This window comes from Perca flavescens, chromosome 18 (assembly GCF_004354835.1).
Source record: "Perca flavescens isolate YP-PL-M2 chromosome 18, PFLA_1.0, whole genome shotgun sequence".
Classification (NCBI taxonomy): Eukaryota; Metazoa; Chordata; class Actinopteri; order Perciformes; family Percidae; genus Perca; species Perca flavescens.
Window position 1 is genome coordinate 19,100,778 of NC_041348.1, and position 12,334 is coordinate 19,113,111.

Consider the following 12,334-nt stretch of genomic DNA (forward strand, 5'->3'; position numbering starts at 1 on the left):
AACATGGGGAGGGTTAAGGTGGGAAGCAAATGTCTTTGAACCTGTGGCAGAGGTCCGCCGAGGGAGGACAGAGCTGCCAATCATTCCAAGGCTCTAAAAGGATGTTCAAAGACATTAGCTCACTTAAGGTTGTGATGGATGGCTGTGTCAGGCCAGGCAGTCCCCAATGACTATGTGTATGTGGGTGCTTGGGTGCTTGGGTGTGTGTGTGTGTGTGTGTGTGTGTGTGTGTGTGTGTGTGTGTGTGTGTGTGTGTGTGTGTGTGTGTGTGTATGTGCATGTGTGTGTGTGTGTGTGTGTGTGCGTGTGTGTGTGTGTGTGTGTAACTATTTGCATGTCAGCGGAGACATCACAAAATGCTCGGCTGCCCCCTCCTTGGCCCCTCCTGTCTGTGCTTTACCCTCCAGACAGCCTTATGTCAAATCTCCTCTCTCTGCGTGCCACGTGGCTGCAGAATTTACCCAACCTTCCCTGCCTTTAAGAGATGATGCGGGCTGCGGAAAGCCAGAGAAGGTGACAGCTGAAAAAGAGTGACTGTTAGAGCCTGAAACATAACCCAAGGACAAAGGGAGCAAGGGCAGGGATGCCTGACAAGGAGAGGAAAAGGAAGGAGCTGCAACCAAATGTAAGTAATGCAAAGTATATGCAAATCATTCCGGACATGCTGGTGATAATATAAAGTATACATATTGTATATATTCCAACTGCAATACATGTTTCGGATTGAAATGTATAAGCAGATGATTAACAAAAACTTCTATCTGCATATCTGCATCACTATAACAAAAGGCCAAAGAAGAGAAGCATCTACAACAGTGTGTGTGTGTGTGTGTGTGTGTGTGTGTGTGTGTGTGTGTGTGTGTGTGTGTTACAGGTTAGCAGTTAGTGGGCAGGCAGGCAGTCAGTCAGTTGTCTCTATATTTAGCCCGTTTGTGCCGAAGCCTTATTACCTAAGCTCTGCTGCAGCTGGAGCTGTTGATTTATCTAATCCCCCTTCACTGCCTGTCACTCAGTTAACAGTCGTCCACATCAGCACACACACACACACACACACACACACACACACACACACACACACACACACACACACACACACACACACACACACACACAGGCACAATTAAGACACATCTTAGCATCCACCCATTTGTAAAACATACATCCATGACAAACAATTCCCCTTTCCCTGAATTACAAAATGCACTTTGCATAAAAGCTTCGCTCGCACGTCCTAAAAGGTTTATTTCCTCTTGTTTTCTGATTTTATGCGCAATGTCCTCCATCGTCCCCTGTGATACTCTGTTAACAAATGTTTTGTTAAAACCTGTTGTTATACAGTAAATAAATCTGACAGGTACATTCACAAAGTCCACAAATACATGTTCAGGTTTGGAGATGAAGGAATCACCATGGCAACAGAGGCAGGATGGGCAGAGCGCAGACAGGCTCCCAAAAATCATCCATACTCAAACACACAAACCCACCCACCCACCCACACACAAACAACGCCTGCCTAACTACTTCAACACGCTCCTGTAAGCACACATTTCTGCCTGTGTGCTAATGACTCTGCGATTTGCATACAGAGTAAAAAAAAAAGGTCTTGGGGACAAGAACATTTGATTATGTGTATATATATATATATATATATATATATATGCATTTGTGCCTCTGATAGCTTTTGCATGCTCATACAGATAGATGCTTTAGTGTGCATGAGTACTACTGTATTTGTTACTATGCTTATTTGTTTTGCTGTTAGCATTCCATTACTCTCATAGCATCGTTCAGTTATGGGTATCACATTACGGTCTTCAGCTACAGATTCAAGGTCTTTCATCTCTCTCTCTCTAACACAAACACACACACACGACTACTAGAGTCAAACAAAATACCTCATGGCAAATATAACGCTTGTTTGGTACATCGTAAAATCTTGAAAATGTTCGCCCCCTTGGCAGCGTCAGTAACAAAAGTAATCTGTTATAAACCTCTACTGCAGCAAATCCTTCTTTGTATATCAAATAGTCATCCCACCCAGTGATGCCCTCAATACATTAAAGAAAATGGACCATTACGTATGTGTTGCAAGCACACACACAAAACTGAGTGCATATACACGCACCATAGAGCAAATGTCTGTGGGTGTGTAGATGACGCAGGGGGGATGTTTAAGCAATAGGAAAGGTAACACTTCACTGAATTTGAAAACATCTCTTCAGTGCAGGTACACCCACACGCATACACACAAAAAAGTGATTTAAAGAGAAATTATGAACGTATGAATAAAAGCACAGGTACTCATTCAGCATACATATACAAGGGCTTAACTAGATGTGCACATGTACACTGAAACACACATGAAGTCCTGAACATCTGGTGACACCACGGGTGATGCAGCACAGGCGCAGTCACCATGACAGTGTCTCCGCAGCAACATGGCTCGAACAGCCCGTTTGCAGCACACCCATACCGTATGTGGCCTAATGTCACCTTGGTAGACTGTAAGTCATAATGCATCATAGCTTAAGTACAGCTCATATTTGAGGCTAATTTGTTTGTATGATTCTCCATATAATCATGATGATTGTTAGCCTAAGTATGGCCAGGGTGGGGGGGGATGTTTTTTGATCATGCACAACAAAACAAAACATGCAAGAATTAAATCCCCCTTCCAATACCATGGATAGTGCCACTCGGCAAGGCATACCAAAACACTTATTTATGAACTTCAATATTCAATGAAAAATAATCTCAAAATGAAATATCACAACGTGATGTCTACATAAAACACAACGCTTTCAAGCCAGGGAGCAGAGTTCACTTCCCAGTGAAAACAAAATACTTTCCCCCTGGAAACGCGTGTTTGTTCTTTGGGAGTATTTTAATCTATATCACAATCTTCTTCCCAAATGTAACAAGTGTCTTTTGGTACCTAAACTTAACTGTCGTCGCTGCAAGACGCCCAATATTTTCTATACTCTACTACCATGGCCCCTGAAAGGACCGATATCTGGCGGTACCTGTAGCCGGCTCACAGTCACCTATTGGCGGCTAAACACATCTACCAACTGCCACTGATACGATGGAGCTCTCTAGCAGCTAAATATAACCAGCGACTGCCGCTCAGATTTTATCATTCTTTTGCACTTTAGACTGTTCACGTTACAGCACTTTACTTAGTTTAAAATAGGCTACTTCTATTTTAGGTATATAATATATGGTCTATTGGTGAAGTAGCATTGATCACTTTGAAGGGGGGGAATACATTTTGTCCACAACATGGATAAAAATAATTCAGCAGAGGCAGGGATATATAGACCAGAAATGGAGAAATCCCATGTATTAAACTGAAAAGCAGTTCAGACAAGCAAAAACTGGAAACTTAGTTAGATGAATTCAAGACAAAAAGCTTTTTGAGCAATGACATGATTGCTTACTGATGTGAAGTGACTACTTACTTTATACTCTTCTAAACAACAAGATTTAAATAAGCAAAGTGATTTGTAATGTCCACCTCAGGCGTTAACCAGGAAAGGTCATTGTACCGGGAGCCTGGGGTCCTGGAACCACTATAAATGGCTTTTAGGATACTGGAGGTACCAGCTGAGGACCTCACATATGCATAAAATCACAGTACGCAGGAACATACGTAGAAGCATGCAAAATTCAAACAAGTAATGACAGTAGCTTCAGGGTCCCAAGTTGGAGAGTGGGAGAAAATGAAAAAGGACAGAAAAGGCCTCAGGCCAACATGTTCACGTGAACGATGTGTCATAGTACGCTGTTAACATTTAACCACTCCTGTCCCACTTCTCCCCGGCTCTCTGTACCCAATGACCATCTAGCTGAATTAAATCAAACACACACAGATGCTGCCAGGTACAAATATATAAACAACCTTGCATATAGTGCATACATAAAATTATGCATGCATTTGTCTAATAGTCTGTCGAGTACATTAGCTTGGGAACAGAGGTGTGAGTCATACAAATACACAGAGCACTGGGCCTGGCCAGGCCTGGGGCCACTGGCACAGCTACTGCAGCTTGTCTCCAAATAGCAGGGCCCGAGGGATGATGACCCCAGTACACACTCATTACAGTATTCACAATAGAACAGAGGTGTAGCGTGCAGGGCTTAACATAAAATCTGTAGTAATGCTTTCAATAGAATTGTATGTAGTAGGGCCGGATTATGACAGTGAAAAAAAGGCCAACAACATTTTGCTCAGTCCATAAAATGTCTTCAAAATTGTGGAAAAGTCCTAGCACAGATTCCATAAACCCAAGGTGACAATCTTCAAAATGCTTATTTTGTCCAACTAACATTACAAAACCTTAAGATAGTCGTTTTGTGATAATATAAAACAGAGAAAAGCAGTGATTTGGCATTTTTGCTTGATTAATGAATTTTCTTGATCAAACAATTAATTATTTAAAAAAATTGATTACATTTTCTGTCTCTCAACCAATTGTGACAGCAATATTTCCAGTTAATTTAGATCAAGCGCTTTCTTCTTCTGATGACAGCATCAGAAGAGAACAATGGGAGACGTACAGAAGCTTTTGTGGACTGCAAGCCTACCAACCCCACAGCTGGCAGAGAAACACAAGGATGGAGAACAAGAGAATCACCTCACACCTCTCTGATCTGCATCAAAGCAAACCACAGACATACACTCAAACAGATATGCAAACTGAGCGCATCTGTAACAAATCCGGGAATCGATTCCTGGCACTGCCGCCATCTTCAAGAGTATGGCTGTGTGAGCAATTGAGGCCTGAACCAAAAGATATGGAAAGCGCATTCCCTCAAACTATTTGTGCAGGGCTAGACTTTGGATGGAAACAACAACACGTCAATGAAAGTGTTGTGGCTTAACAGCTGCAGAGCAGAGTGTTAAGATAGATGATGTATTGAGGAAATGGAGCTGATTTGGAGAGGTATACAGTACATATCAGGTGATGCAGGTCATTATGGTTCCAGAATATTGATATATAACTATTCAAACACTTGCAATTTGTAGGTATATGTCATTGTATTATTGCAAATATAAATGGAAATTTAGATTTTTATTATCTTGGACTAGCAATATGGCACATTTGCTGTAATATTTATCACTTCTGCAATCTGTGATGTGGAGAAGGGGATATTGAGGCTGTGTGACCTTTTGTTTCATCTGAAAGTGGCATAAGGTTCTATTACTAATTCTGATACAAACGCCAGAATTTTGGAAAGGACTAATCTACATTTTAGCAATGTCCCGCCAGAGGTTATGGTTGATGTAAAAGAATTTGTCATCAAACCAGAAAATATATTCTAAATAATAATTTAAGATTTTCTGAAAAATAATAATAATAATAATAATAATAATAATAATAATAATAATAATAATAATAATAATAAAGGTCACTTTGGCAGTTTGGGTGTTTGATTCCCAGCTCTCTCATCCACATTTCCACATAATGAAGATTCTTAACCTCAAATTGCTCCCAATTACATGCTGAGTGTGTATGTGTGCGAACGGGTGAATGAGTCCATTATTTCAATAATTATAGGCTATGTTGGTTGAATTATTATTCACTTGCTGTACCTGCAGCAGATATTTTTTTTATAAACAAATGGAGTTTTTTAAACAAACAACTATTTCTTACATTCCAGAGATTTGTATAAACCTCTCATAGAAAGAACTGTTTTGTGACCACAGGAACAGCTTTGGAATAGAGGTGATATGTTGAAATAATGTGTGGATGGTTAGGGGAAAAAAAAAGCTTTGACTTATAGGTAAAACAAGGTGAAGAGTAGTGAAAGGAACTGTAAAGGTGAAGGGAAAAAAGAGGAGAATAGAGTTAAGCAAAGAAAAGTGAAAGTTATTGCTTGTCCTTTAGTCAAGAAGAGCTCCTGTATCTACCTCTCTATCTTATCATCCACATCTACCCTCTATCTCCGCATTATTACTCCAGTCCTTACCTTCCTCTTCTGCCCTTTTTTTTTTTCTTTAATTGGAAACCTTTTCCTTCTAACCTGTCTATCCTCACTTATCTGCACGACTGCTCTTCTGCAATGCCCTCTGTTAGCTGCATTTATCCCTCTGTCACCACTCCTTTCCTCTCCTCCATCACTCTTCCTCTTCTGCATGTCCTCTGCCCCAGGCAAAAGCCCCGTCTCATCCATTCCACTCCCGTCTCCTCTCTGTCATACACTCACCCTCCTCACCTTCCTCTCTCCCACCACACACTTTCTTCCCTGCAGCCCTGTCGACGAGACGTCTGTGTGTACCATACACTGATCTCAGCAGACACCTGTTCCACCCCCTCCCTCCTTCCTCCTATTTCCCTCTCTCTCCACACACACACACACACACACACAGCCACACACACACACAGCCACACACACACACAGCCACACAGCCACACAGCCACACAGCCACACAGCCACACAGCCACACGCGCAGAAGGGAATGAGGGGGGAAGCGTGAAGCAAAATGCTCCAGTGAATAATTTAAGTCTCTACAGCAGGGAACCAAAATGGAGCCTGTCAAACTGACAGATCCATTGAAACAGCAAAGAGACAGGTCGCTCACTACCTGGAGTCAGATACTGTGCCTGGAAATGATAGACTGACTGATGATTCTTTCTTATCTCATTACATTTAAGCTACAATAACCTTTTGCAAGGTAAGATGCTGATTACACAGCATCCCTTACCCCCTTTAAGTGCATCAAGGTGAGTATATAGACCCTGGGATCAATGTTGCAGTGCTGGCGATATGAGTGATTGATCGGTGTATCAGTGATTCACTGTGGGTGAGAACCCCCCCTCCATACAGCACAAAAACCTATACATCAGCATGCTTAAACTTTGCAGCATTTGAAGAATAGGAAGAAGAAGTAGAAGAGAGCAAATACATAATACAAATATAAGGAACTTTCTGGGCATTAAGAGTGGGAGGCAGCATCAGAGGGTGACGCGTGGGCAGTGACACTCACAGTTCAATGGCTTTGTTCCACATGATGACGTAGCCTGAGAGCATAAAGGACTCCACGTTGACGAGGTGGATGTTCCCTCGTTCTGTGCCAATGTACAACCATTTACTCTGGAAGGGCAGGTGGCAGAAAGTTATTCTGTAAAGAGAAGGAGAAGGAGACACAAGTTAAAAGAGTAGAGCAGAGAATGACAGAGGAGAGGAAGATAAAAGGTGGACCAGGGAGAACGACACAGACAGCCAAGAGACACAAGCTTCTCGAAAATCACTCGACATTCTATTGTAACCAGAGACAAATTATGCAAAACTTTGAGAGGATTATTTACCACTCCATCAGGTCGAAGCAGTCGAGATGAAAGTGGTAAACCAAAGAGATTTTTGAGTCATTCAATCAGCCACCTTCTCTCCAGACCTACAGGATACATGAGGGCAAAGAGACACCCATAATTCTCCTATTTTCATCATCTCTCCCTTTCATCCATCCATCAGACTTAAGTTTAATGAGAGGTTAGAAACCTTTCCTCCTTAACCGTGGCTATCCATTCATCTTCTCAGCCCTTTTTCATCATTTTGTTCTTTCATCCATTCTTCGATTCAACCTCCAATCCGTCTGAGGAATAATAATATACAACCTTGGTAATCTGGCTTGCTAATATTTCAAGGTTGTCCAGCTCCTCCAGTGATCCTTTTGATTCTGCACAGTGGTTCGAGCTAAACCTGTGGACTTCAGCGGCCTGTATCTATAAGACAACGGCTCTGACTCATCACATGGGACACACCATCCAAGTAGGAAGAGAAATAAAGTTGTATCCATCCCTTTTGACAGCACTTTCTTCTTTGTCCATTATTTCCAACAGGAAGGACACACTGGAGTGTTTCCTCTGTGCTCATGACAGATTAGCTCATATTTAGCAATGGAATCCTTCCACAACAAGTTTAATATCTGAATGTTATATCTGCTGTCAAAGACGCTTTAAGTAGAGTACAGTATGTAAAGAAAATATTACATTGAAATAAAATAAAGTGTATTAAACTCAAGGCCAGGCCCCATGCAGTATTCCACAAAATAACCCAATTTTCCCATGCTTAAATTACTCTTTCCAAATTACATAACATACCAACCTTGTCTCCTAGCAAATATTATTTTTATCGACATCGTAAATATCAATGGCCAAACGGCATGCCAGATACAGCTCGCAACAGTACATTCAAGAACAGATAAAGAAAGAAAGACCGGAGATCTTACACTTTAGCAAACTCAAACATTTGAAGCATCAGTGATGTAACTTTCAGAATGAACGCTTTTGTTCCCTGAAATAACCCGCTCCCAAATAGCAAGCTATTAGCAAATGACGCTTATACTCTAGCATTGCTAGGTAACGCAACTATGTTGCGGCAGGTGTATTGCTCAGGACTTAAAGGAACACGCCAACTTATTGGGAATTTAGCTTATTCACCGTAACCCCCAGAGTTAGACAAGTCGATACATACCCTTCTTATCTCTGTGCGTGCTGTAATGCTGTCTGATGGCTCCAGCGGCATCCGGCCAGCACAGAACATGCAGGTGAATGGTTCCAGTAATCCTACTGCTCCGAATTGTGACAAAATAACAGCAACATGTTCCTATTTACATGTTGTGATTTGTAGAGTCACAGCGTGTACAAAAAACAGCATAACATGAGACACAGCCATCTTCTAACTGTAAACAAACCGAGAACTATATTCTCAGGCGGAAGAATATAGTACTTGGGCGGAGTGATATGCTCGCAGAAAGCCTGTCTGAGAATATAGTTCCCGGTTTGTTTACTGTTAGTCTCTTACTGTCTCATGTTACGTTGTTTTTTGTACACGCTGTGACTATACAAATCACAACATGTAAATAGGAACATGTTGGCGTTATTTTGTCACTGTTGTCACAATTCGGAGCAGTAGGCTAGTTGGAACCAATTACCTGCAGGATCTTTGCTGGGCTAAGCTAATGCTGGAACCGTCAGACAGCGTTACAGCACGCACAGAAATGAGAAGGATATGTATCGACTTGTCTTACTCTGGGGGTTACGGTGAATAAGCTAAATTCCCAATAAGTCGGCATGTTCCTTTAAGGAAGCGCAGTGTCGAGTGTGAAGTTGTTTGGAAGCGTGCTGCAAGCAGCAATACTGGAGGCCAAGCAATTAACCTGTTCTGAACAGGCATGTTTTGAACTAGTATTGCACTCGTTTTGAAGGAATGTATCTTCAAAACAATTACGGTCAACATATTTAATTTGTTTTCCCAACAATATCTGCTCCTAGCAATTAAAGCATGATTAACATTTTTACGGTTAAGGCCAATTCAAAACACCTTGTTATGGTTAAGGAAAGATTATTCTTTCCCTAACCTTAACCACATGTTTTAGTAGACTAAAACTAACTAAATGTGGGATACAGGACTCCAAGTACCTTGTATGAAAGCCATGTGATTTGCAGCTGTTAAGTATGAGAATATGACACTTCCTGTACTGGAAAAAATTTTGTAAGTTATCCAGGCAGCAATTATGTTTCATCCTAAACATATTTGGCAAAGGACGTTAGCGGTATATGAATGTCTTTTGTAGGAAAAGTGGTGAAACAGAAACATTGCATTTATACTGTATTAATATACATATACTGTACTTAACACAGCAAAACACGGATTTGCAGTGTCTTTTAATGCTCAGAAAGCCTCTCTCCCCCTCTCTGAGACTATCTCATACTATTGCTCCAGGGCCACACACACACACACACACACACACACACACACACACACACACACACACACACACACACACACACACACACACACACACACACACACACACACACACACACACACACACACACACACACACACACACACACACACACACACACACACACACACACCTCTCTGCCCCAGTGCTCTGCTCCAGAACATGAATATATTCATTTATCGGAGGAGAGACATCGGGCTACTTGACATAAATTTCATTCACACAGTCCAAGATACTCACAAAACAACACTCTAACCTACATTTATATAAAGCAGGAATATGGTCTGGCTTAGTTAAATATGAGAGTAATAAGAATTGCATAAGCTCATTCAAGTCTCATCTGACCAGGCAAGTTGACTAAGAGCAACTTCATCACTTTTTTGCAATTCTTTCTTCTCCGAAATTGTTTTATGTACACTATCAATGTGTTTTTGCTAAATACATTTTGGAGGAAAAATTTATTTGCCAATGTAAATTATTTGTATATGAAGATTATGAACATGATGTGTAGGAGACAGGGTAGCAAGAGTACAAAAGTACAATCACTTTGGCACTAATTTCAGAACTTTGACGTCATTTTTCAAAACTCTGGACACAAAACTCACAACCAATGATCAAAATGCACATGTTTTCAAAACTCTAACACTTGTTTCAATTGCTTGGATACAATACACATAAACCTAAGATCATTTGTTCATTTAACAAAGATCACTTGTTCAATATGACACAACTAGTACTACTATTTCAAAAAGCAATTCACACATTACAGTTCAGATGATTGTCTATTCATTTCATTACAATCATCTAACTATCAATTGATACAACTGCTCAAAATGATAAGTAACTGTTGCATTACTCTTAATGCATAGTTATATGGAAACAGACAAACAATATTCTATGTTTAGATCATGAAAGTTTCAAGATAACGAGATTCATTGTCACCAATTAGCGTGGAGCATGAACCAATTAGACTACATTATCTATGGATGTAATATTTCATCATCCTTCTTTACTGTAATGTACTACTGTTTATCAGACACTTTCTATGGTCCCATGTACCACCTTTACTGTAATGTACTACTGTTTATTAGACACTGTTTCTATGGTCCCATGTACTACCTTTAAGACTATTTACAGTATTAACAGTATTGCACTGTATGCATGCAGGCCCTTGGAATTGCTTGTCCAATTCTGCACTCGTTACTGATGATTGAGATATATACTTTTAGTTTATATATATATATATATATATATATATATATATATATATATATATATATATATATATATATACACACTATAAAGAAATATATATATATATATATACTATAAAGATATATATACACATACATACACACACACACACACACACACACACACACACACACACACACACCTAAAGGATTATTAGGAACACCCTACTAATGCCGTGTTTGACCCCCTTTCGCCTTCAGAACTGCCTTAATTCTTTGTGGCATTGATTCAACAAGGTGCTGGAAGCATTCTTTAGAAATGTTGGCCAATATTGATAGGATAGCATCTTGCAGTTGATGGAGATTTGTGGGATGCACATCCAGGGCACGAAGCTCCCGTTCCACCACATCCCAAATATGTTCTATTGGGTTGAGATCTGGTGACTGTGGGGGCTATTTTAGCACAGTGAACTCATTGTCATGTTCAAGAAACCAATTTGAAATTATTTGAGCTTTGTGACATGGTGCATTATCCTGCTGGAAGTAGCCATCAGAGGATGGGTACATGGTGGTCATAAAGGGATGGACATGGTCAGAAACAATGCTCAGGTAGGCTGTGGCATTTAAACAATGCCCAATTGGTACTAAGGGGCCTAAAGTGTGCCAAGAAAACATCCCCCACACCATTACACCACCACCAGCAGCCTGCCCAGTGGTAACAAGGCATGACTGATCCATGTTCTCATTCTGTTTATGCCAAATTCTGACTCTACCATCTGAATGTCCCAACAGAAATCGAGACTCATCAGACCAGGCAAGATTCAACTGTCCAATTTTGGTGAGCTCGTGCAAATTTTAGCCTCATTTTCCTATTTTTAGTGGAGATGAGTGGTACCCGGCGGGGTCTTCTGCTGGTGTAGCCCATCCGCATCAAGGTTGTGCGTGTTGTGGCTTCACAAATGCTTTACTGCGTACCTCGGTTGTAACGTGTGGTTATTTGAGTCAAAGTTGATCTTCTATCACTCGGCCCATTCTCCTCTGACCTCAAGCATCAACAAGGCATTTTCACCCAGAGGACTGCCGCATACTGGATGTTTTTCCTTTTTCAGACCATTCTTTGTAAACCCTAGAAATGGTTGTGCGTGAAAATCCCAGTAACTGAGCAGATTGTGAAATACTCAGACCAGCCCGTCTGGCATTAACAACCATGCCACGCTCAAAGTTGCTTATATCACCTTTCTTTCCCATTCTGACATTCAGTTTGGAGTTCAGGAGATTGTCTTGACCTGGACGACACCCCTAAATGCATTGAAGCAGCTGCCATGTGATTGGTTGATTAGATAATTGCATTAACGAGAAATCTTACAGGTATTCCTAATAATCCTTT

The 12,334-nt window shown here is 40.8% G+C and overlaps 1 protein-coding gene across 3 annotated transcripts in view; it reads right to left on the reverse strand.

Annotated features, from left to right (window-relative positions):
- stxbp5a (syntaxin binding protein 5a (tomosyn)) overlaps positions 1 to 12,334 on the reverse strand; it is a 105,579-nt gene that overhangs the window by 43,269 nt on the left and 49,976 nt on the right. For all 3 annotated transcript variants that reach the window (XM_028605794.1, XM_028605793.1, XM_028605792.1), the window contains exon 5: positions 6,992 to 7,126. In XM_028605794.1, the coding sequence (XP_028461595.1) occupies positions 6,992 to 7,126 (135 nt within the window). The remainder of the gene's footprint in view (positions 1 to 6,991; positions 7,127 to 12,334) is intronic.